The following is a 26,923-nucleotide window of genomic DNA, read 5'->3' on the forward strand; positions in this document are numbered from 1 at the left end:
ATGCTAAGATAAGGCAGCGATGGCACCAGAGCGGGAAGAGGAGCCCTTCTGTAAGAAACGCTGCATACCAGACAACCTGACAGGGGTGGAGGACCTCAGAGTAACCATTGATCTCTTGTCTTTCTTTCCCATGTTGCACAGCATGTTAGAGGCTTAAGTTGCTTAAAATTCCCACAGGAACACGAACTGAAGAGAGAGTTCTAAGTGTGTGCATCCTCTCGGTGCCATCTCCAGGCCGCACCACTCCTGCTGATGTTCAATATGTCCGAAGGGGGAACAATGAAGCTGACGCTGATTGAGCGCAGGGCTTGTGTAATGTAACAACCATATGTGAGTCCCAGGAATGTGAGTCCCTACACCTCTGGAATAGCGCCTGTATGGAAGGTGATTATGAATGTTTTTATTTTAACGAGACCAAACATGAAGAATGACAAGCGATTACCTGGTAGTTGACAACTCCTTTAAGAAGATACATTATTCAGTTAAAACATTGACATCCTGTACATTTAAAAGGCTTCTACCCTATGTGACTGCTCAGGTGACTAAGAAAAGATGATTTCTTCACAAAACATTTCTGACATTCTGAACATGAAAAAGGCTTCTCCCCTGTGTGAGTTCTCTGGTGTCTAATAAGATGTACTTTCCGATTAAAACATTTCTCACATTCTGAACATGAAAACGGCTTCTCCCCTGTGTGAGTCCTCTGATGATTATTAAGAGTTGATTTCTGAACAAAACATTTCTCACATTTTGTACATGAAAAAGGCTTTTCCCCAGTGTGAGTTCTCCGGTGGTCATCAAGGTGCGTTTTCCGGTTAAAGCCTTTCCCACATTCTGAACATGAAAAAGATTTTTCCACTGTGTGGGTTTTCTGATGCTCATTAAGATTTGATTTCTGAAGAAAACATTTCCCACATTCAAAACAGGAAAAAGGCTTCTCCCCTGTGTGGGTTCTCCAGTGGCTATCAAGAATTGCTTTTCTGTTAAAACATTTCCCACATTCAGAACACGAAAAAGGCTTCTCCCCTGTGTGAGTTCTCCAGTGGCTGTCAAGATTCGCTTTCCTTTTAAAACATTTTCCACATTCTGAACAGGAAAAAGGCTTCTCTCCTGTGTTAATTCTCTGGTGCCTAACAAGATCCGATTTCTCACTAAAACATTTGCCAAACTTGGAACAAGAACATCTATTCTCAGCTGTGTGAATTTTTTGTTTAAGAAAAGACTTTTTGAGAGGAAAACTATTTCCATATTCTGAACGTGATAATGGCTTCTTTGCTTTAGGAGCAGTTTGTTTTTTAATGCTTATTTTGTGAATTTGATTTTCCCCAGTAGTAGGTAATGAATCAGAAGACAGGATCTGTCTCAAAGGATCAGATGATAGATCTTTTCTGTGAAGGGATGATGGTATTTCTGGAGTAATGGAATTCACTTCAATTCTATCCTGTGGGATCTCAAGATCATCAGATATAAAAACTGAAGGTGTCAGCTGTCCCTCTGATCTCTTGGTACAGTTATCTGCCAAAAATAAAGCCAATTATGATTTTTTTATAAAATACCCTTGAACTTTTTATTATGTAAAAACAATTAATTATTCCCCAAGACACTGACAGTTTACAGTCTAATGGAAAACCTCATAGGATGAACCAGTGGAGAGTGGTGGTCAACTGTTTGCTCATTCTGCCTCAAACATTAGAATAAAAGCCACCAAACAAAATTATGTGGGCAAAAATAACACCAATAAATACTTCTACTCATCTCACAAAAAAAACTCACTCAGGTGCATTTTAATCTACCAGTATAAAAACAAAGTTTTACACATTATGACTGGCTAAAAAGCACTTGAGAATCAAAATGGCTTCCATAAACGCTCTCTCCCAAAGTCAAATCTCCCCCTCGCTTCTAAGCCTTGCAGTGTGAGCCCCCCCGATGTAATCTGAAAGATAAGAAAAACAAGTTAGATTATACTCACCCGTGCCTCTCTGACCTTTCCCGCTGCTTGAACACTGCAGTACTTTGCTCTGCCCTCAACAGGGCAGAGAATTACGCCTGCGCAGGAGCCGCGACAGAAACAAGGAAGAGGATATCATCGCATGAAGATGGGAGGTGCCAGACCCGGACTTGCGATGCCCATTGGACCCGGACCGCACCGGAACACCCATGGGTGAGTATAATCTAACTTGTTTTTCTTATCTTTCAGGTTACATCGGGGGCTTATCTACAGCATTACAGAATACTATAGATAAGCCCCTTATGGTGGTGGCCGCAGTTTATAGCGGCAAAATGAGGTGACAGATTCCCTTTAATTTATGGTGTGTGTCTCCTGGAGCACAGTTTGGGCACTATGTTTTGGACAATAAAATTTGTAATTTTCACTCTCCAACATCCACTTCGTGCCATTTTCCGTAAAGTGGCTGGAAGTCAAAATAGTCACTACTCATAGCAAATTAATCCTAATGATTATAATTTATAAAATGGTTTCACTTATGGGAATTTCTACTGCTCTTGATTTCTGACATTTTGTCATGTTATGGCTTTTGCAAATGGTGTGTCACCTCTTCTCTGGAATCAGCTCCTGCGACGTCTGCTTCGGTCACCAGGACCCACCTTATTTTTGGTTTTCTGCCATTTTGTTATATTAGGGCATATAGGGATGACTCCCCCTGACGAAGGCACGCCGCTGAAACGCGCGTAGGGGAAGTGGCACCACCATCTGGGTTTAGGTAAGGCAACTTTTCACTATCATTTAATCCTGAAACCTTCACCCTCATGTCATATGACTAATTTCAGGATGCATTTATTTGTCTATGTCACAGACACTTAGTATAACATCGCCATTCCTTGCCATTTAGTTGTACTTGTACCTGCCTTGCTTGTTTTCCCAAATTGGTGCCACTGAGATCTATTTTGGCTCCTTTCAGGCACTCATGGCTACTTTTTAAATAATTTTTGTTTTGCTTTGTTGCGATTAATAAATTTTCTACTTTGTTCAATATACGTTTTTTGTCTATATGTTTCTATTTAAACTAACGTAGAACTACATAAGTTTTGTCCAGTAGTTTAGATGCAGTTATTCGGGCATTCTCTTTCTTTCTTTGGAAAAGACCTCTTACTATCTCTCTTTGCATCTAGTAAGGATACTTTTTTGATACTATATTAGGTCTTTTGCAAATGGTGTGTCACCTCTTCTCTGGAATCAGCTCCTGCGACGTCTGCTTCTGTCACCAGGAACCACCTCATTTTTGGTTTGCTGCCATTTTGTTATTTTAGGGCATATAAGGGCTATTGCCAATACTGTGTCCCATCTCCTCTGGGATCTGCTCCTGCTTCTGTCACCAGGTGCCGCCTTATTAATTCTGCAGGCGTGCTGGTGATGGTGGAGATTTCAGAACCAGAAGCTCTGGGTGGCACAGGCTCTTTCCAGCAATTAAGATTAGGGTTCCTGGGACCATTCGTACTGTCCAGTCTGGCAGTATGGGTGTGTGTGTGCTGTTCAGCTAAAGTAATCTGTGTCCTGCTTCAGTCAATTGGAGAGCACCACACCCTACTAAAGCTTGAAGCATATTGCTTGAATCTGCCACATACAGCCTTGTTCATTCCTCTGTGCTCAGCTCCCGGCTTGTGTATTTGTTTCCTGTTGTGACCCAGCTCCATTTACTGACTACTCTTGTGTCTTCTGATTTTGTATTTTCTCTGTCCTTCTGGTCCTGACCCGTCTACCTGACTATTCTTCTTGCCACCTCACTCAACAGGACAGCAGATAACACAGTGACCCAAGTCTAGGGGCCTCTGTGTAAATCCAGGTTCATGTAGAGGGGTTAAAAGATGATGAGCAAGGTAATATCTAGGATCTGGAAAGAGGAGTAGATAGTGCCAAGCCTGTTCATGGTAGCCATCTTTTGAGTTGCCAGGTGACCACAAACAGTGCCCCCAAGATATTGTGCCTGTATAAGAAGAAAGCCTGGATCGGAGGTACTATTTTCACGCCGGGACCGAAACGGTCGGGACAGTCACCTTTGTTGTCTGGGGGAAAGCTTAGTGACCCGGACCAACCTTTGCACTTGACAGCAGGGGGCGGAGTGAGGATAAAATGGGCAGAGAGCGTGAAACGGCAGGCAGACTTGGCAGGAAGACACAGAGTGCAGCAGAAGAATTTAGGTGCTCCGTCCTCTGAGCACGGTGACAGCGCAGGGCTGCGCTACATTGTCCCGGCTGCTCTCTACAAAGACTGTGACTGGAGAACTGTGTTCCGCCCGTTGGCCCCTTCTGCTCAAGTAATTAAACCTCTCGGGCCACCGTATAATGCACGCATGCCGCCTAAAAGAAACCGGGTGACTTACCCAGAACTTTACCCTTACTCACCCGTTTACTACTGCCGGCCTATGCCCAGCCCCGGCAGTACACAGGACTTCTTTTTCCCTGTTACTGAGGACCCCGGGACCGACATTGAGGACTCTCTGTAATCGCCAGGAACCAAAGCACTGATGCCTACAATCCTGCATCGTTTCCAGCACGAGCTGACCGTGTCGGCACCACTGTGCGCATCTGAGACTCCTCACTCTGAAGTCGCCGGACCGATAAGCTTACTACTGCTGAACACTGTTTATACCCTTTGCCCTCGCTACCTCCGTCGGTGTAACAAAAGTGTTAATACCGCCTGTCTATACCGTATCTCCTCCCTGCGTGGAGTATACCCCTGTTATAGTAAAGTTAATTTTAACCCTTGCTCTGTCTCCTATCCGTTACTGCATCCCGCTACCTGTTCACACCTGAAAATTATTAGAGCATGATCTGCATTTAAATAGCAAAATGGCAGATCTTCCCTTCTTACCCTGGTAAGCGCCAAAACAGTAGTGTACAACGGTACAGTGGAAAAAAAAGTATTTAGTCAGCCATCAATTGTGCAAGTACTCCCACTTAAAAAGATGAGAGAGGCCTGTAATTGGCATCATAGGTAGACCACAACTAAGAGTCAAAATTGAGAAAACAAATCGAGAAAATCACCTTGTCTGATCTGGAAAGATTTTTTTTTGCAAATTATGATGTAATATAAGTATTTGGTCATTAACAAAAGTTCAACTTAATATTTTCTTATTGTTATTTTGTCCTATATTGGCAATGACAGAGGTCAAACATTTTCTGTATGTCTTCACAAGGTTGGTACACACTGTTGGTGGTATGTTGGCTCCTCTAGAGCAGTGATGTTTTGGGCCTGTCGCTGGGCAACACAGACTTCCACCTCCCTCCAAACGTTTTCTTTGGGGTTGAGATCTGGAGACTGGCTAAGCAACTCCAGGATCATCGTATGCTTCTTACGATGCCATACTTTCATTGCCCTGGTGGTGTGCTTGGGATCATTATCATGCTGAAAGACCATCCACGTTTCATCTTCAATGCCCTTGCTGATGAAAAGAGGTTTGCACTCAAATTCTCATGATACATTGCCCCATTCATTCATGTACACGGATCAGTCGTACTGGTCCCTTAGCAGAGAAACAGCACCAAAGCATGATATTGCAACTCAGCATTCTGTCTCCTCCAAACACGACGCGTTTTGTTTCTACCAAACAGTTCAACTTTGGTTTCATCAGACCGTATGACATTCTCCCTACACTTTTGCATAATCCAAATGCTCTCTAGCAAACTTCAAATGGGCCTGGACATGTACTGGCTTAAGCAGGAGAACACATCTGGCACTGCAGGATCTGAGTTCCTGGTGGGGTAGTGTGTTACTGATGGCTCTATTCAGGTCATTCATTAGGTCCTCCCGTGTGGTTCTGGGATTTTTCTCTGGTGATCATTTTGACCCCCTGGGGTGAGATCTTGCGTGGAGCTCCAGATCAAGTGAGATTATCAGTGGTCTTTTATGTCTTCCATGGGTGGATAGGCTATCGCTCTGTCTGTGCGTTTGGTGTGTTTAGCACCGTATCAGCTACCAGTGGGACGTCAGTGATCTTGCCAGCATGTGGTCAGGGCTGGCCCCATGCCATTAGAATTCAGGCACCTCCAGAGAGAAGATTGGCTGTGTGAGTTCAGGGCTGGCATCAAGCCATTAAGGTACCTTCACACAACGATATCGTTAACGATATCGTTGCTTTTTGTGACGTAGCAACGATATCGTTAAGGAAATCGTTCTGTCTGACAGCAACCAACGATCAGGCCCCTGCTGGGAGATCGTTGGTCACTGAGGAAAGTCCAGAACTTTATTTCGTCGCTGGACTCCCTGCAGACATCGCTGGATCGGCGTGTGTGACACCGATCCAGCGATGTCTTCACTGGTAACCAGGGTAAACATCAGGTTACTAAGCGCTGGGCCGCGCTTAGTAACCCGATGTTTACCCTGGTTACCAGCGTAAAAGTAAAAAAACAAACACTACATACTTACCTACCGCTGTCTGTCCCCGGCGCTCAGCTTCTCTGCACTCCTCCTGCACTGGCTGTGAGCGTCGGTCAGCCGGAAAGCAGAGCGGTGACGTCACCGCTCTGCTTTCCGGCCGCTGTGCTCACAGTCAGTGCAGGAGGAGTGCAGAGAAGCTGAGCGCCGGGGACAGACAGCGGTAGGTAAGTATGTAGTGTTTGTTTTTTTTTACTTTTACGCTGGTAACCAGGGTAAACATCGGGTTACTAAGCGCGGCCCTGCGCTTAGTAACCCGATGTTTACCTGGTTACCCGGGGACCTCGGGATCGTTGGTCACTGGAGAGCTGTCTGTGTGACAGCTCTCCAGCGACCAAACAGCGACGCTGCAGCGATCGACATCGTTGTCGGTATCGCTGCAGCTTCGCTGAGTGTGAAGGTACCTTTAGAATTCCAGCTCCTCCTGAGAGGAGATTTGCTGCGTGTTCTTGCTGACAGAGTTATCTGCTTCTGTCCCATGTGTAAGCTATACTTCCCTTTGGGGTTAACAGGGTATTGCACGCACCACAGAGAAAGTTTTGCCCATGTTTTCTTTAGCAGTGGTTCTAACAGGGTATTGCACACTTCCTATTGTCAATCTACCCCTCGGTGGTTAGCTGAGCTGGTACTTACTGTCACTGTACCTCTCAGTGGTTAGCTGAGTAGGTACTCCTCTCCATGTGCACCTCTGAGTTGCATTAGGGTTTGGTTTTCTGCATTCCATTCACACTGTGTGGAGGTGTTCAGTGATCATATTGACACCACTAGTGCCTCCCAAAATAAATTACATTTTTACAACAAAAATGTTGCTTTAGCCCCAAGTTTTTAATTTTTCTAAGGGCTAATAGCAATTTCTTTTTAACAACAAACTGAGGTCCATTTTTTCCTGAGTGCGCCAATACCCTACATGCAAATCGTGAAATATTTTTCAGGCACAGTGCAAAGCTCAAAAGGTAGGAGCGCCAGATTTTACTGTTATAGTTTGCAGGTACCATGACCCACTGGGAGAGCCCATGAGCTGCCAGAATAGCAGAATCTCTCATAAGTGACCACATTTTACAAACTACACCTCTCATTGGTTTCATCTAGGGGTGCAGTGATCATATGGATGCGTCACAGAATTTTAGACCATTGGGCGGTGAAGAAAAAATAACTACATTTTTACCAACAAAATTTTGTTTAGGCTCCAGATTTTACATTTTCACTTTAAAAATGGCACCAAAATTTGTCCCACAATTTCTACTGAACGTGGCAACACCCCATATTTGGCTGTACAGTACTGCTTAGCCATACGGAGAGTCTTGGGAGGAAAGGAGCACAGATGTTCCTGAAACAGTTTGTAGACTCCATATAAGTGCTAGAAGAGCAGAATCCCCCCTCAAGTAACCCCATATTGGAAACTATACCCCTTTGGGACTTTATCTATAGGTGTAGTGATGATTTTGACTCCACGAGTGTTTTCCAGAAACAAGCAGCAATGAATGTTGCCGAGTGAAAATTGCACAATGCCTTTGCAGTCACCAATGTATTATGCCCAGGCCATTCTTCTGAAGACATGCACACGTAAATTAGGCGGGCTTTCATCGCTTCAGAAATGCCAAGCGTGGACGCTATATATGTAGATTAGGTACACTGTTGGGTTCAGAAGGGAGGGGGGCATTTTGATTTGGGAGTGAAGAATTTGCTGAATTTCTTTTGGCGGGTGAGGAACCATTTAGCTTTTCCAGAGACTTTGTACTACAAGTAACGTGGAAGCCCCCTATTTTTCTAACAGATGACAGACCTGAGTGGGGACTTGCTTTTTTGTGGATTGACTTGAAGCTTTTATTGGGAACATTTTACATAACGTTGGGGATTACATTTACCCAGCGCTCTACGATGACCACTTACTTTGGGGTTTCCATATAAATCTCTAAGTGATGTGATTCAAATGAAACCCCTGAGGGATCCATTCACTGTAATGAGGCAGCAGAGTTACTCTGGCCTCTGTTCAGCAGTGTCCTTTTCAGAAGTGTACAAAACTGTGGCAGACGGCACTTTTATGAAATCCTAAAAAGATGGATACCAAAGGATCACAGGTCCTATGGCATGCCATCTGCTTCATTATAGGGAATCTTCAGCCAGAGGTTCTGTCTGAATCACGTATTTCAGAAATTTACACAGAAACCCCGATGCAAGTGCTCGGTGCAGAGCGCAGATAAATGTGCGCCGAGCCTTAAAGCGATCTTTGGGAGGCAGAATGAAAAAATCAACAGCATATGAAGAATTGATTTTACGTTTCCCGTATGGTATAAGTGATTAGGCGACTTTATTTTTCCGGTCGGTGCGATAACCATTACCAGATTCATATCAGGTTTTTATGTTTGGCTGCTGTCACATACTAACAGACGCTTTTCGTTTTTGCATCACCATTATTTTGAGAGCTTTCATTTTTTAAATTTTTCCAGATTTTGGCCTACAGAGTGGCTTGACGGCATGTTTTTTTATGGCACGAGTTGATGTTTTTATTTGTACCATTTTCGGGCACGTGACATTTTTTGATCGCTTTCTATTCCGATTTTTGGGAGTAAGAATGAATAAAAACAAGCAATTCAGGAATTTTTTTGGGGGGGTAGGATTGACACGGCAGTTTTATTCTTCGGGTCAGTATGATTACAGTGATGCCTCAATATATCTTTTTTTAATGTTTTGGCGCATTTACAAAAAAGCTTTTATAGAAAAAATATTTATTTTCGCAGCGCTTTATTCTGAGAGCTATAACTTTTTAATTTTTCCGTTGATGGAGCTGTATCACAGCTTGTTTTTTGCGAGACAAGATGACGCTTTCAGCGGTACCATGTTTATTTATATCAGTCTTTTTTATTGCATTTTATTCCACTTTTTGTTTGGTGGTATGACGATAAAGAATTGTTTTTTGCCTTGTTTTTTTTTATTGTTTTCTGGTGTTCACTAATGAGGTTAACTAGTGAGACAGTTTTAGGCTATGTGCACACGTATAATGGTCCACTGCGGATTTTTCCGCAGCGGATTTGAAAAATCTGCAAGGCAAAATCACTGCGTTTTTGCTGCAGATTTATCGCGGATTTCACTGCGGTTTTACAACTGCGGTTTTCTATAGGAGCAGCTGTAAAACCGCTGCGGAATCCGCAGAAAGAAGTGACATGCTGCGGAATGTAAACCGCTGCGTTTCCGCTCGGTTTTTTCCGCAGCATGTGCACAGCGTTTTTTTTGTCTCCTATAGGTTTACATTGTAATGTAAACTCATGGGAAACTGATGCGGACCCACAGCTACGGAAAAACTGCGGATCCGCAGCTTTTTCCGCATCGTGTGCACATACCCTTATAGGTCAGGTCGTTGCGGACATGACAATACCAAATATGTGTACTTTTATTGTTCATATTTTTTTCCATACAAATATTTAATCATAGATACAATATCTTTTGATTTTGTTTATTATTACTTTTTTGCAATATTAAAAAATATATATATTTTTTTTGTTTATTTTACTTTGTCCCACTATGAGACTATTATTTTTTGCAGGCTGATCAATTGTATAGTATGGGGCTGCAGCAGCATCCCTATGTTGTACAACCTGTCAGCTCTGCACTGACAGAGAAAGTTGCTGATCATGCACTGACAGAGACTTGCTTATCATGAACTGCTCATGATCAAGCAACTTCCCCAAGTCTGGTGACCCGGATGTCATCATGATGACATCGGGTCTCCGTGGCAACAATCGGGACCGTGCGTCACGCCTTGGGGTCTCCAATCCAAAAGGCAGGGGGGCTGTCATCCCTCGGTTGGCACCCGGAATGCTGCAATCACGTTCAATCACAGCATTTAAGGGGTTAAACTGTCAGAAGCAGTGCAGGACCGCTTCTGGCACTTAAGTGTGTCGGATATCACCTGTCAGAATCAGCGGACTCCTGGTGGCAATCGCCCATGCACTACTCGTGTGCGCGGACGATCGCGATGATGTAATAATCCGTTATTGGTCAAATAGGCCCAGGGACTAATTATTACAGAAAATCTCAGAAATGGGTTAAAAAAAAAAAAGACAATAAAAACACACTTTAGAATTTCAACACTAAACCAGAGTTGCACTCATTTATGGTGGACCATTGGAGCTATTGAGTCCTGACCAAAAGCATAGAGAATGTATTAGCGCCCCCATTTCAGGAGAGATTGTGCAGTAATCTGAATTCCTTAGGATGGAAAACATAATGGAATTTATGATATGGAGTGAATCCATGAAACCAGGGATCGGGCCATGCCAACACATCTCCTGCAGGCGTGAATAAATGTATATTACAGCCATCAGCCATGCACAGCTTAGAGATATATCATGGCACAGGAGTAATGGTTTATGTGTAATTTATCACAATTTTCTTGGAATTTAGTCAGTTTTATAAGAACTTGAAAAGTCAGGATAAAGGGAAACTGTGTTGCTATTGTACGGAAATATACACTTGGCCTCACTGCACATTTAATGCTGTCGATCGTAAAAGCAAAGTTTGGTCAGAAAGACTGGATCTGGTCCTGCACAGACCATATGATCACATTCAGCAGCACAGAAGAGAGAGAAGTTAGATTCATTCAATAAGATATCAGGGTTCTAGGAAGCCAACAGCATCATTACCCTTTGCTTTCTCTTACATACAATTCATAATATATTTCTTATATCTTCAAGTGATTTTCTAATTTGTCAGCACATTCTACATACATGGTCATTTGGCTTTGTAGCTTACAGATCTGGGCAGGTAAGAGTCAGCATCTTCTAATCCCAGAAGGTAGGTGAATCTTCTTGGTTGTAAGTTCTATAGAAAAGGGCTTTCAATGCCCAAAGCCATTTGAACAGTTTTGGGAGGAGGAGAATATTGTTGTCATAAGGCACAATGGTGATCACACGATTGTTATACGGCCGGACTACACCACCGATAAAGCAGCCACAGACTGTGTCTGAGAAGAATCTGTACATATACAGAGAACCAGTTACATACTAGCGTAAGAGAGAGTAATAGGTGGTAGATTGTGGTAGGTCCATTATAGCGTTATCTGAATGTTGAAAATTAGATAGCCATAGGATCGGATACAGGAAGATCCGTCCTTATTAGTAGGATGAAGACAACGTGGACAGACGTGGTATCTCCCGCTTGTCTGTGTGAGTAGTGGCATGCAGACAAGTGGGGGACACCACGTCTGTCCACGATGTCTTCATTCTACTAATAAACACGGATCTTCCTGTATCCGATCCTATGGCTATCTAATTTTCAACATTCAGATGACGCTATAACGGACCTACCACAATCTACCACCTATTACACTCTCTTACGCTAGTACGTAACTGATTAAGTCTTTATGACCGAAACGTTTGTTGATACTACAAATAAATTTGAGTGCATCACAGACTTAAGTTGAGTCCCGGGTTCTCTTTATCTGTATATGTATGATGTGGGAACTAACCTGTGTACTCTTTTCAGTAGTGCTCACGTTTTGTCTCTTTACCTGAAAATAATCTGTGACTTCTCTGCATTTAGTGCTCACTACTCACCTGGGTAGTCATCTGTAGTAATCTCCTCTTTATGCCATTCATCACCCCTCACATATGTCTCTGTAGTATTAATATGGGTCAGATCTCCACCCTGAAACAAATATGGTAAAATTCACAGACAGATGGAGAAGTCACATCTATGATCATCTCTAATCCTACCATCACCACCATTGTCATTACACAAGTTCTGGGATGTATTAAGAAATTAAGTCTAGATCACGTGAAGTTATTATACGCCTCTAGTCCTCCTTGGTCAGATCTCATCTGGAATTCTGTGTCCAGTTCTGGGCACCACATTTAAAAAATAAAAACATTGAAAAACTGGAGCAGGTTCAGAGAAGAGCCACCAGGCTCATGAGCGGACTGGAAACTATTTCATGAGTAACAGTGAAAGAGTTAAAGTAACTGGGAATGTTTAGCTTGCAAAAAAGAAGACTAAGAGGAGATTTAATAGCTGTCTACAAATATCTGAAGGGCTGTCACATTGTACTGTAGAGGGATCATCCTTATTCTCAGATATTAGAAAAAACTTTTTGACAGTGAGGGTGATCAATGAGAGAAACAGGCTGCCACGAGAGGTGGCGAGTTCTCCTTCAATGGGGGTGTCAGGAACATGAGGTATTTGATTGTCTATGATCACGCACACTGAGCTCTGCTGCGTCCCTTAAAGCTGAGCACAGACACGCTGTGGGCTCTTCCGACCTCCCCTTCTTTTCTCTGCTTGCAGCATGGTGGGATTCAAGCCACTCATTTCCCCCTCCCCCAGGAATGCCTTTGCCTGCCTCTGTGAAGCTAAACGTAAAGAGTACAGAAAACCTGAGATTCTTTGTTCTATTAAAGTGATATATATGGGCACTGATCTGGGCTAGAGATATAAGAATTATATATTCTGGATGTCCCTCGATAACTCACTGAAACCGCTAGCAGCTAACGAGTTCAAAGTGTGGGTTTCTTCGTAAGCGGGTCCTGTAATTACTCCGTGTTTACACTTAAAAGAATCCCCATAACGTGTGGCACATCCTGATCATTGTGGCTTCCTTATACGAGGTTCAAACAGCGAGATATTTGTAAAAATGGCATTTCATACCTCCAAGTAAAGGGGAGGTTTCAGCCTCTAAGTGAGGTCACCCCAGGGGGAGGGCTTTGGCTTTAAGCTAGGAAATAAGTAGTGAAGCAAGCAGTCTTCACACATCTTTTGTCCAGGGTATAGCTGCTGTACAGATGTGTCATATGCATCTAGATGTAGCCCTTCCTCTTCAGCACACGGCTAGCCATAATGATGCAATGACATAAAGAAATGTAAGTGTTCTCTTCAATTTTCATCCCATTTTATTTGTAATTGTATTGTACATATGATTTGTCTCCTTTATAATATCTTTTTATACCTCTGTAAACACTGCCTACCTTTTTTGGAGTAAAATATAAAAGTACTAGCTTATCTCTTCTTGTTCTATAACGAACTGTCGCGTCCTCTGAAGTGAATTAGGCTACCAATTTGGGTTGGCTTCAGACCCGTTAATAATTATGAAATCGGAGCTCGTGGCAGCGGAATTGTCCTGTGCAATTGGGAGGCTTTGTAGCGGCGGTGGCGTTGAAAATTATTGTTCCCGCCTGAGTGAGAGTAGTTATATCGCCCTAGCTGCAGCGTGCCCAGTAGCCAGTACATAGCAGGCAGCCTTTCTGGCGACCAATTACCCTAGGTGCAGTACCCTGACTGAACTGAGGGTAAAGGGGGCGCCAGAGAGCTGCAAGTTCAAACCGGAACTGGGATATAGATAAATTCCATTCAGAAAGAACCAGGGCAACCAAACAACACCGGTTCACGACAAATTGGTGTGAGTGGTGGGGATGATAAAGGTATCCTCCCCGTGAACCATGACATATTGGTGGGATCCCTGACATATCCAGTGGGATTCGTGACAGGGGGCAGGAAAGACATTTGTCTGAGATAATTTAGTGTATCCTGCATTGAATAGGAGGTTGGGCATAATGCTCTAACATTCTATGATTCTACAATATAATACTGTATACTGTAATAAGCATAAAACATAATATTGGTGGATAAAATAATACTGAACACAAGATCTGAGGAGATCTCATGACACTTTCATTCCATCTACCTGATGATACTGAGGAACATTGGGATCTTCTTGTTTACAGTCCTGTGAAAGAAGAGGACAGGGACATCTCTCTGGAGTTGTCCTCTTACTGGATACATCTGGAGGAAACACATACAGGGACTGAATTCATTCTTTACATACAGATAATTATAGGCCGTGTGTATTTAGTCCTGTCTATTACCTGGTGATGTGAGGGGATGGGGAACCTCCATCATGACGTCCTTGTACAGATCTTTGTGTCCTTCTAAATACTCCCACTCCTCCATGGAGAAATAAACGGTGAAATCCTGACACCTTATGGGAACCTGACACATACAATGATACCGTCATTCATCCCGATCCCTTCATAGCGTTACTGTATAATGTCCCAGCATTCCCAGCAGTGTCACCTCTCCAGTCAGCAGCTCAATCATCTTGTAGGCAAGTTCTAGGATCTTCTGGAGATGTGGAGGCCCTGTGATTGGACTCAGGGGTCTTCCCCATCCCTCAGACACAGGGTCCTGACAGCGCTCACTAGAGGTCTTCTTCACCACTGTGTAATCCTGGTTATGGAGAGACACATTATAAATCTCACTACAGACATTTCCAGAGTCCTCACCTCTCCAGTTCTGTCCATTTGTTATTCCCATAGATAAGGCTGGTTTCACATTTGCGGTTGTGTCTGCAGTGTTTATGCTGCATTTTTCTGCATGAGTCGTGTATTCCTACCTTTAACATTAGGGACACATGTGCCTGTGATTGGATGCGTTTTGCAGCGTTTGACGATGGATGCTTCGTTTCGTTGTCTGCGGCTTGGCGCGGTAAACGCTACATATTGTAATTTCAGAGGCGTGAATTTGCCGCCTAGAAATGTATGTGGTTGATAGCGGAAGAAATGCGGCGAAAAAAAAACGCATTTCAGTCTATGAGAACGCATGCGTTCGCAAGCACATGCGTTTGTGAATGCATGCATTTTTCCACAGGAAAGCCTGTCTAGACACTGATTAGCCACCCCCCACATACAAACCGATAAAAGGAGGGAGTGGGCATTTGCAGGTAACTACTCAGCAGAATGGGAAAAAGAGAACAAGCTCTGAAGCTGTGAGGAATCTATACTTTGAACAATGTGAGTATCAAAGCCAATGTCTGTATTTTCTTTTTTCTCTCTATATATGTCCTAATAATTTCTGTCTCTTTTTTCTTGCTGTATGCATCAGAATGCCATCGTCTTATTCTGAGGAGCGTCTTAGGCCTGAACAAGGTGGAAATGAAAATGAAGTGAGTACTCACCTCTTCTGACTGGTAAGCATTCTCTGAGTTTCTCTCATCAGACACAGTTGTGTGATCCCGGCCAAAAGTGCATTGGCTAACCATTTGTTTGTTGTTTTTTTAAACAGTGCTCAAAGTCAGAACACGTTGGCATTCGATGAAGGATCACTTCAACAAGGACCTTCATCAAGAGAGCCGGGTTCCCAGTGGTTCTGGAGCAAGGATCAGAAAATATAAGCATCACCGCATGCTGGCATTTTTGAGACCGGTCCTTGCCCAGAGAACATAAGTATTTTTGTGGTGCATTGGATTGTGTTGTATTGCCTAATCTGTATTTTTCAATTCCACAGGAGTTGGCACTTTTACTATTAGAAATGTTTTGTACTAATGTTTTTTTGTTTCTTTTTGTTCACAGCACCTGGAGCAGCACTCTTGACCCTGGTTCTGGAGCGGTCCTTCATCAAACAGCCACGGACCCGTTCCAGCCATCCAGCAGCGCTGCAGCAAGTGGGCCTGCAACACAGACTGGAGACCAGGAAGCTGGTCCATCAGGTGTTCCCCTGCCCCAGTCCTCTGCCTCTTTTTTTTTTGGGCTCTACCCGGCAGCGGCAGATGACCTCGGACAGGTCACTCATGCCCGAGTTTTTGCACTTGAGCCGAATCTTTCATGATGGACTCAAGGCAATGGGAGACAGACTGGATAGTGGCTTCAACCTTATGAATACACTTATCCAGGATGTCACCAGAAGCCTTGACCAAGTGAAAGCTGACCTCCAGAGGCCAGCACATCATTTTTATAATCAAATAGAAAAGGGCATGTCGGAACACCTCACTCCTGATCTCCAGCTTACTGTCATGCAGGCCTGCAATGCTGCCTACATGCAGGCTATGCAGCAGACTCGGTATTTTCAGCAGCCACTGGTGGCATTTCCACCTGTGCCAACACTGTCACGCTTGACCTCAATGCCGAGCTCAGCTGCATACCACTGCACAGCCACCACCATTCCAAGCACTGGCGGACATCACTATAGGGCCACCACCATGCCGAGTGCTGTTGGACAGCCCACCAGCACCACCACCATGCCAACTGCTGCTCCTGCTTGGACATCCTCCACTGCCACCAGCATGCAGCAGCACCCGGACCAGGACAGGTCGGCCACCATCACCAGGTCCCAGCTGCAACAGCAGCAGCGTCTGGACCCTGGCATGGCTTTCATCACCAGGATGCAGCAGCAGCACCCGAACCCTGGCATGGCCTTCACCACTACCACCATGCAGCAGCACCCAGACCCTGGCATGGCTTTCACCTTCACCAGGATGCAGCAGCAGCACCCGGACCCTGGCATGGCCTTCACAACCACCACCATGCAGCAGCAGCACACCAACCATGACAGGTCGGCCACCATGACCGGGCCGCAAGAAATGAGCCCACTGAGGCTCCCGGGACTGCAGCACCGATCCCAAAAAGGGAAAAAGAAAAAATAGTGGACTATCGCTATCCCTCCCCCCCTCACCTCCCAATGTGTCTGTGATGTCAGGTTTGTCTCCCCGTTCCAGTGTGTCTCTGCCTTCCCATGCCTCTAGTACCATCCCTGAACTCCCTGACCCCACTAGTTTAATTGCCCCTTCTCCTGCAACTCCTGCGTCGTCTTCAGCCAGCCAGGCCTCACAGCTACACACACCCCAGTTCAATCATCTACCCCAAGCAGGAATTTTTTTTTTTTTAAATAAATGGCAATATTTTTTGCCCCCAATACTGTTTAGTTATTTGTGTATTTCGCTGCCAGCAAGACACACCATGCGCCGAATAAACACACTGTGCCATACACTTTGTGTTTTTGCCACCTCATAGCTCTAGGAGTTATTAAGTAGAACACTGCAGCTTTGTGTGTTTGGTATGGAGCTGAGTTGTAAAAAACTAATGTTACTTGTATTTTCTCCATAATCTCTTCAGTCTGCTTAATCTATGTGATGCAGACTGAAGAGACAATGGCGGTAATACAAAGCAGATTTATACTCAACAGGTCATGTGTCATAAATAGTGAGTTCATGATGCACAAAATTCTGCGTCTTGAACTCATTATTTATGACACCTGACCTGGTGAGTAGAGAACTGACTTGTATAACCTCCATTTTCTCTTCAGTCTACGTAATCTATTTCACACAAACTGAAGAGACAATGGAGGTCATACAAGGCATATCTATACTCACCTGGACAAGTGTCTGAAATAGTGAATTCATGAGGCTGGGTATTGTGCATCATGAAGTCAATATTTCTCACACATGAACTGGTGAGTATAGATCTGCTTTGTATTATACCTCCATCGTTTCTTCGGTCTGCGTCCAATAGATATTGCAGAAGAGATTCATGATGTAATGACGTCTACTACCTAACCACTAACAACATAAGTGGTTTTTAGAGGAAAGTCATAGGAGACTCGGTACAGGTATCAAAACACGTTGTTTATTAAAAAAAATATTAGCAACATTTAAAACATAACTGGTACAGACCCAAACCCAACAGCACATTTTACACAATATTATCTTGCCACGCCACACGTCCGATGTCAGAAACAAAATAGGCTGGGGGAAAAAGTGGGGCACTTGCTCTCGGTAGTGGCGTCCGCGCAAAGAGAATCTTCACGTCTACTCTAAGACGGAGGAGGGAACGGTGGTCACTCAGGTGGTGCAGATCTTGGAAGTGTACAGGAAATTCTATGACAAATTATACGCGTCCAGTGTGGAGAGGGGACCCGAAGATATGGCAAAATATTTGGAAGAAATTGATTTGCCCCGGCTGAGTAGAGAGGAGTGTGAATTGTTGGAAGAACCGATTGGGGAGGAAGAATTGGGGGCTGCATTGGCGGGCGTAGCGGGGGGTAAGGCTCCGGGAGCGGACGGCATTCCAGCTGAGATTTATAAGACCCTGAAAGAAACTCTGTTGGCCAAATTGGTAGGGGTGTATAATAGCTCGTTGGAAAGAGGGGAGTTGCCTTTGTCGATGAGAGAGGCTATTGTGGTGGTTATCCCTAAGGCCGACAAAGATCCACTGATGCCAGAATCCTATAGACCAATTTCACTCCTGACTGCCGATATTAAGATTTTGGCAAAAACCTTGGCAAATAGGTTAAGTAGGGTGATAGACAAATTGGTACACCCTGATCAGTCAGGCTTCATGCCAAACAAATCAACGGCACTCAATCTGAGAAGGCTGTTTTTAAATTTACAAATCCCTTCGGACAATGTTGGCAAAAGGGTTGTGGTATCATTGGACGCCCACAAGGCCTTTGACTGTGTGGAGTGGGGCTATTTGTGGTCGGTGTTGGAACGTTTGGGATTTGGACCTAAATTCATCTCATGGGTGCGGCTGTTGTACTCTTCCCCAGTGGCCAAAATTAGAGTGAATAATGTCCTTTCTGAGACTTTCTCTCTGTCTAGGGGAACTAGACAGGGATGTCCTTTGTCCCCACTGCTATTTGCCCTGGCGGTGGAGCCCCTTGCTGCGAAAATTAGAGGCTCCCGGGAGGTGAAAGGATTTATGTATGGGGTTTCGGAAGAAAAGATTGCGTTATACGCAGATGATATTTTGCTATTCTTGGAGGATTCGGGGGAGACCCTGGCAGGGGCGGAGGCCATTATTGAGGAATTTGGGAGTTACTCTGGTTTGAGAATCAACTGGGAAAAGTCCAATATGATGTTAGTAGATGGGGACTATGAGAATAGTGAAATACGGGACTCTCCTACAAAGCTGAGGTTAGTAGATAAATTTAAATACCTGGGGATCCAGATCGCGTTGCCTCTGACTAGCTTTGAGGAACTAAATTTGGCGCCACTTTTGCGGAAGATACGCACTAAGGTTCAGGCGTGGAAAAAGCTACATTTATCGGTTATTGGTAGAATAAATCTAATAAAGATGATTGTGATGCCGCAACTTCTCTACGTGCTACACAACTCCCCTATGTGGATATCGCAGAATAGATTTAGGAGGATTAAATCTCTATTTGGCGAGCTGATTTGGGATGGGAAAAGTTCTAGATCTAAACAAGAAATTCTACAAAGACCAAAGACGGAAGGAGGAGTGGCATTGCCCAACCCATGGTTATACTTTTTGGCTGCACAATGTCAACATTTTAGGGGATGGGGTGAGGAATCGGGTTGGGAGCGGACACCCTGCAGTCTGAGGAATTTGATTGGGTCAAGGGTACTGAGTGAGGGCCTGGAGGGTGGGCATTTTCGAGAGAAGGGTACTAAATTCTGCACTATTAGGCTTATCCAAAAGGTTTGGGACAAAGTTAAGGGAATTAGGGGAGTGAGGGCACTTACTAGGTTCTCGCCCTTGTGGAATAATTGTCTCCTACAGAAGTTTAGACAGATGGAGGGATTTCAGGTTTGGAAGGGAGCGGGAATCTCTCGGATGAGCCAGGTTTTGCACCAAGGTAGAATTAAGGATTTCAAGACATTACAGGAGGAATTTCTGCTGCCAAGCTCTGAACTGTATCAGTATAATCGCATCTCTCATGCATATCGGGCACAATGTAGGAGGGGGCCTATAGAGATTCAGGTGGACCTGATGCTAGACTTTATCCTTATGGGGGAAAGCACAAGGGGGGTGATCTCGGGAATATATGAGTTCCTGCTATTTTCCTTTTTAGAGAAACATCCTATCAGAGCCAGGGCGAAGTGGGAGGCCGATTTGGGGGCGATTGGTGGGACTCAATATTGGAATACGTGCCCAAGATCTCGATGAGTGAGCCTGGGAGGTTGTCACAATTGTTTGTTATTCATAGGGCCTATAGAACTCCGGATATGCTGTTCAGGGCAGGTTTAAGACCTAATTCTGAGTGCCCTAGGTGCTCGCAATCCGAGGCGGGTATCTTCCATGAGGTGGCAGTGCCCTAGGCTGGCCTCGTTTTGGATTGTAGTGATAAACAAAGTGGGACTAACATACAATTGTTCGGTACCACGGGACCCTCTGGTATGCATATTAGGTTACGTGGAGGAAATTGTAACTGATAACTTGTATAAAACAGTTATTGCTAGATTGCTGTTTATTGCATGAAAGTTGATCGCTAAGTTCTGGATTAGGGTTGAGCCACCAACGAGAAGAGATTTCATGATGCAAGTAGACCATATTGTTGCATTGGAGAGGAGCATCTATTCTAAAAGAAACAAGATGGACCTTTTCAACAGGTTATGGAATCCCTGGATCGAGTCGACGTGATCTGGAGACCTTGCTCGTGCTTTTGGAACATATATCCCCGTGGGAGCAGTATTGATACGACGCCTTCTTGTTCCTGGTTAATAATGGACATTCGGGTAGATCGGAGTGGTTCTTGTTAGGTCTCCAGGGGTGGGGGTGGGGGGAGGGAGGTTGGTTTGGGGCTGAAAGTTTATTGAAAATGCAAAACATAGATGTGTACTGTTTGCAGTAATGTAATCTGCATACATTTTTCTCACTGTTTAATAAAAACATTTGATTAAAAAAAAAGAAACAAAATAGGCTGCAGATTGGTCCCACATGTGAGCAACTTCAACAGTTAACCGCAGAGGGTGATGCTGGTAATCTGGCAATGGGTTTGCAACTGGTTCATCCAGTTCAATGTTGAGTCGCTTCTTAGCCATTATGTAATTGTGGAGAACCACACAGGCTTTGACCTCATCAACTGTCTCCGTTTTTAGATTAATGGCTGTCCCAAGAATGCGCCATTTTGAGACAAGAATCCCAAAAGGTACACTCAACTGTTCTTCGGGCCCTGGTCAGTCTGTAGTTATAAATCCTTTTAGTGTGGTTCAAGTTCCGACTGAAATATGGCTTAAGTAGGTTTTCACACATCTGAAAGGCCTCATCCCCAACCATAACAAATGGCATCGGTGGGTCTTGAGTGTTGGGGAGGGGTTGTGGCAGGGGAAAATGAAAAGTTTTGCCATACACACGTAGGCCCATATCCGAGTTCTTGAAAGTCTGGGAGTTATTGCCACGGCCAAAAGCTCCAATGTCCATGGCGATAAAGCGACAGTCTGCATCTGCTATTGCCATGAGCACTACAGAAAAATATTTCTTGTAGTTAAAGTGCTCGGATCCAGATCTGGCGGGTTTGGTAATCCGTATGTGCTTTCCATCCACCGCTCCCAAACAGTTGGGGAATTTACACACACTCCAGAATTTGTCGGCAATTTCCATCCACATGTAAGCGGTGGGTAGGAGGATAAACTCATCCCGGAGAACTATTCCAGACAAGGTGGAAATTCCAAGCCGGTACTGAAAGTGGAGCGATGATAAGATCTCTCTGGTAGCCAGGAATCTGAAAGAAAAAAAAAAGAAAAAATTACGAACAATTCTATTTATGGTGAGGTTTTGCTAAACACAAAGGAAAATACAAATAATACATGGCAGAACAATAATAATTATGACAGGCATTTGTTTAGAATTATTACGTACCTTGCTGTGACCAGGAGACGTTCCTCTGCAGGAATCGCTCTATGGAGCTGTGTGCCCTGTCTCCGGATGGCTCCTTGGACACGACCAAGTAAATCCTGAAAAGTCTCGAGACATCCTGGTATATTCCGGGAATTTGTCCGGGTTGGCAATAAGCTCGCCATATAGCGTGTGGTAGGCTCCACGGCTCTCCCGGAGTTCAATAATGGGGTGTCTCCAAAAACGCCGATGCTGTGTCCTTCTCTGTCTTTCTCGATTTCTTTGTTGCTCCCAAGCAAACGCATAGGAAAGAAACAGCTTGATACTTAAATCCAGGTTGAAATAAAAGCTCTCCATGCGAAGATCCATCATGACACAGGATACAGTAGCAAAATCTGAAGATTTCAGCTGTCCAAGGGTCTATATATAGATATCCCATAATACACGCCCGCTGTTGTCCCATTGGCGGTGTCTGTTTATCGAGATTTTTCTCCTGTTAAATTTTCCACCATGCGCACAGAAAAAGCAAACGCATGCAAAACGCATGAAAAAGCAAAAAGTTAACGTCGCGGCTTTTTTTTACCGCATGTGTTACCATGAGTCTAAAAAACGCTGCGTTTGCACGCGGTTTATCGTGCGTTTCAGTTGCGGCATAAACGCTGCGGATTCTACCGCAAATGTGAAACTAGCCTTAGAATGATGTAATGTGACGTCATCAGAATCTCTCACCTCTCCAGTAAGCTGAAAGAAGATCTCTAGGGTGAGGTGTAATATCCTCTCCACCATTTTGTCTCTGTCCTTATTCATCTTTGATGGGTAAATCAGGAAAATTCTTTTATATAGAAGATCTTCACTGAGAGGATCCGATATTGTAGAGACCTGAATGAGAAGAACACGAGCTGATGAAACATCAAAAAATCCTGGGTAAAAATACAATTTCTGGAGATAATAAGGGAAACATATGAGGAGATTTATTATTTTACAGTATTTAGTTTTTTCTTTACATCTACTAATAAAACCTATATATTTTAGGCCACAGACAACAAGCAGTTTCTTCCTCGGAGTCGGCAGCTGAATACGTTCCTCATAGACTCATCTTCCATAACGCTAATTCTCATCTCAGTTACCGACACTGGAATCGGCATTAGCAATACTGCAGGAGATATTCATTACACGTGACAGGAGAAATAACTACTTCATGATGAGGACGAAATCTTCATCTTCTACTACAGATCTAGAAACACATTTGTCCAGAGTCCATCACTGACTACATCACCACCGGCCGTCTATATGAAGGTTTCCCGTCTTCCCCGCATTGTAATTTGCTTTCACGTGTAGGCTAAGGAAGCGGTTTCATTAACCACAAGGGTAGTTTGCATGTTAATGACCGGGCCAATTTTTACAATTCTGACCACTGTCCCTTTATGGAGGTAATAACTCTAAAATGCTTCAACGGATCCCGATGATTCTGACACTGTTTTCTTGTGACATATTGTACATCACGATAGTGGAAAAATTTCTATGATATGACTTGCGTTTAATTGTGAAAAAAAAAACAGAAATTTGATGAAAATTTTGAACATTTCGCAATTTCCCAACTTTTAAGTTTCATGCCCTTAAATCACAGAGATATGTCACACAAAATACTTAATAAGTAACATTTTCCACATGTCTACTTTACATCAGCACAATTTTGGAAACAGCTTTTTTTTTTGTTAGGCAGTTATAAGGGTTAAAAGTTGACCAGCAATTTCTCATTTTTTACATCATTTTTTTTTAGGCACCACATCACATTTGAAGTCACTTTGAGGGGTCTATATGATAGAAAATAACCAAAAGTGACACCATTCTAAAAACTGTACCCCTCAAGGTGCTCAAAACCACAATCTAGATGTTTATTAACCCTTCAGGTGCTGAAGGTGCTTGGAATATATATATATATATATATATATATATATATATATATATATATATATATATATATATATATATATATATATATATATTCTTTTTAAGTGAACATTTAACTTTTTTTCACAAAAAATTTACTTCAGATCCTATTTGCTTTATTTTACCAAGGGTAACAGGAGAAATTGGACTGCAAAATTTGTTGTGCAATTTGTCTTGAGTACTCTGATACCTCATATGTGAGAGTAAACCACTGTTTGGGCGCATGGCAGAGCTCGGAAGGGAAGGAGCACCATTTGACTTTTCAATGCAAAATTGACAAGAATTGAGATGGGACGCCAAGTTGGTTTGGAGAGCCCCTCATGTGCCTAAACATTGAAACCCCGATTCTAACTCCAACCCTAACCCTGGCACACCCCTAACCGTAATCCCAACCGTAAAAGTAATCCCAACCCTAATCCAAATCTTAACTTCAGACCCAACCCTAACTTTAGCCCTAATGGGAAAATGGAAATAAATACATTTTTTCTACTTTATTATTTTTCCCTAACTAAGTGGGTGATAAAGGGGGGGTTGATTTACTATTTATAGTGGGTTTTTATAGCTGGTTTTTATGCTTGTCAGCTGTCACACACTAAAAGATGCTTTTCATTGCAAAAAAATAGTTTTTGCATCACCACATTTTGAGAGCTATAATTTTTCCATATTTTGGTCCACAGAGTCATGTGAGGTCTTGTTTTTTGCAGGACAAGATGACGTTTTTATTGGTAACATTTTTGGGCACATGACATTTTTTGATCGCTTTCTATTATGATTTTTGTGAGGCAGAATGAACAAAAACCAGCAATGCAAGAATTTCTTTTGGGTGGGGCTTTATACCGCTCTCGGTGTGGTAAAATTGATAAAACGGTTTTATTCTTCGGGTCAGTACGATTACAGCGATACCTCATTTATATTTTTTATGTTTTGGAGCTTTTATACAATAAAAACTATTTTATATAAAAAAAATTACTTTTGAATCGCTTTATTCTGAGAGGTAGAGCTTATTTTTTTGCTGAAAATGCTGTGTGGCAGCTCATTTTTTGCGGGACAAGATGACGTTTTTCAGCAGTACCATGTTTATTTATATACGTCTTTTTAATTGCGTGTTATTCCACTTTTTGTTCGGCGGTATGATAAAGCATTGATTTTTGCCTCGTTTTTCATTTATTTTTTATGGTGTTCACTGAAGGGGTTAAAGGGAATCTGTCACCCCCAAAATCGAGGGTGAGGTAAGCCCACCGGCATCAGGGGCTTATCTACAGCATTCTGTAATGCTGTAGATAAGCCCCCGATGTATCCTGAAAGATGAGAAAAAGACATTAGATTATACTCACCCAGGGACGTTCTCGCTGCTAGTCCGGGTCCGGCGCCTCCCATCTTCATCAGATGACGTCCTCTTCTGGTCTTCACGCTGTGGCTCCTGCGCAGGTGTACTTTGTCTGTCCTGATGAGGGCAGAGGAAAGTACTGCAGTGCACAGGCGCCGGGAAAGGTCAGAGAGGCCCAGCGCCTGTGCACTGCAGTACTTTGCTCTGTTGCCATGTTGTCGACTTTAGCTCCTGCAGTCACCCAGGATATAGGATATCTCTGCATCAGTCAGACTGCCCCTTGGGATTTGTGCCCCCATTCTCCACCAATTGTAGGGGTTTCAAACACCCAGCTGCACTTGAGGCCTAACAGGAAGCAGGTTCATTAAAATGTCCAGGCGGGTTTATTAGAACTTCATATACTGCTCAGCATAAGGAAACAATAAAACAGCCTTTTCTGGCAGAGTGAAAAACAGAAAGTAAATAGTCCATAAAATATGGGATAGATAAGGCTACAGTTAGATTGAGTCATAACTGGCCTAGTGATCATACTCCAAGAGTGGTAATAAATGGTTGCACATCGAATTAAAAGAGTGTTTCAAGTGGGGTACCACAAGGCTCTGTCCTGGCCCGGGGGAGAAATGGAAGATTCTACATCTGGGCAAGAAAAACAAAAAAATACATCTATAGAATGGGAGGAATAGAACTAAATAACAGCACTATTCAAATTACATAGAAAGTAGACAAACAGTAAAAACAGCAATTAATTTAAAGACAATGTTGAGAAGTGACAATCACAGGTGTATCACACTAGGTCCACCTTATATGTACTGACCAACTTTTGCTTGCCTGAGTGCTTTTGACTATCACTATTTTCTTCTGGCTGTGGTAAAGCACCCGAGGCAGCAGGTTGTGGCATGCCGGGAAGCAGAACCCAGGTGGCACCAGATGAGTCCCACAGTCCAGGTTATGCCAGCCAAGGCATAGGAACCAGACCTGCGCCAGTCAAGACCCAGAGACTAGATTACACAAGGGAAGAGCCAAGTCCTAGCCCTCACTACTTGAGGTACGAGAGACGTCCGCCGTTGGTCAAGCACCAAAGATCTGAGAAGAGATTCTGCCCTGGAGTATACACCTACAGTGAAGAGCGGGAGGAGCGAGTGATCTGGACCGCTGCTTCCAGCACTAACGTGCGGCACAGGGGTTGGTCTGGAATAGTACAACGGTCAAGACAGGTGCCGGATGAAGTTATGGCAGGTCAGCGAGCCTTGATAGACTGTCAGGAGGACATGTGGCCTAGCGGGAAGAACCAGAGACCTCCACTATGGCCGATGTTCACAGAAGAGAAAGAGTTGTTGCCTATATGTGTCAGGACAATCACCCTTGTCAGTACCTAAAGTAACATGTGGTTAGAGGCGGCTATTACAGTGAGAGTGAGCCGGAGAATTCATTGTATATCTGATATTGGATATTTCACCTCGCAATCACCCTGTTTTGTATTATTCGCTGTTGCCATAGTGATCACAATTCCCATTATCAGGGAAATAAATAATTATATTGGTTACTTCTACCTGGTGTTTGTGTGATGTATCCAGTCATTTATTATATGGGCATAATGGGGGCATTATACTGTGTGGGAGGGATGCTGGTTCTGTGGGGACATTATACTGTGTGTGCGGGGGGAGGGGGGGAGGGATGGTGGTACACTGTGGTAACAATCCGTTTCCTCACTTCCTGTCTCCCATAGTCGGGTCGTATGTATCTATTACAGGAAACAGAACAAAAACAATTATTCTTATAAAGTGGCAACAAAGACCCCAAAAGAGTCTCAGTGCTGAAGGGGTTAATGCCCCCCCCCCCAGAAATGGGGAATCTCCAGCACCTACCTCCACCAGCAGAGCCGCACTCCACATATATGGCTGCTCTGTGCGCACAGGACCT

The 26,923-nt window shown here is 43.7% G+C and overlaps 2 protein-coding genes across 2 annotated transcripts; both read right to left on the reverse strand.

Moving 5' to 3' along the window:
• Nucleotides 1–380: 380 nt before the first annotated feature.
• Nucleotides 381–26,923, reverse strand: LOC138663575 (oocyte zinc finger protein XlCOF22-like). Its single transcript, XM_069749825.1, has 7 exons — nt 26,869–26,923; nt 22,456–22,605; nt 14,453–14,605; nt 14,245–14,368; nt 14,064–14,161; nt 11,944–12,034; nt 381–1,515 (listed from the first exon to the last, which is right to left on the reverse strand). The coding sequence occupies exons 1-7, from the start codon at nt 26,893–26,895 to the stop codon at nt 518–520; spliced, it is 1,641 nt and encodes a 546-aa protein (XP_069605926.1). The 5' UTR covers nt 26,896–26,923; the 3' UTR covers nt 381–517.
• LOC138663576 (uncharacterized) lies at nt 20,378–22,422 on the reverse strand. Its single transcript, XM_069749826.1, has 2 exons — nt 21,751–22,422; nt 20,378–21,613 (listed from the first exon to the last, which is right to left on the reverse strand). The coding sequence occupies exons 1-2, from the start codon at nt 22,029–22,031 to the stop codon at nt 20,992–20,994; spliced, it is 903 nt and encodes a 300-aa protein (XP_069605927.1). The 5' UTR covers nt 22,032–22,422; the 3' UTR covers nt 20,378–20,991.

This window comes from Ranitomeya imitator, chromosome 2 (assembly GCF_032444005.1).
Source record: "Ranitomeya imitator isolate aRanImi1 chromosome 2, aRanImi1.pri, whole genome shotgun sequence".
In the NCBI taxonomy this organism is placed as follows: domain Eukaryota; kingdom Metazoa; phylum Chordata; class Amphibia; order Anura; family Dendrobatidae; genus Ranitomeya; species Ranitomeya imitator.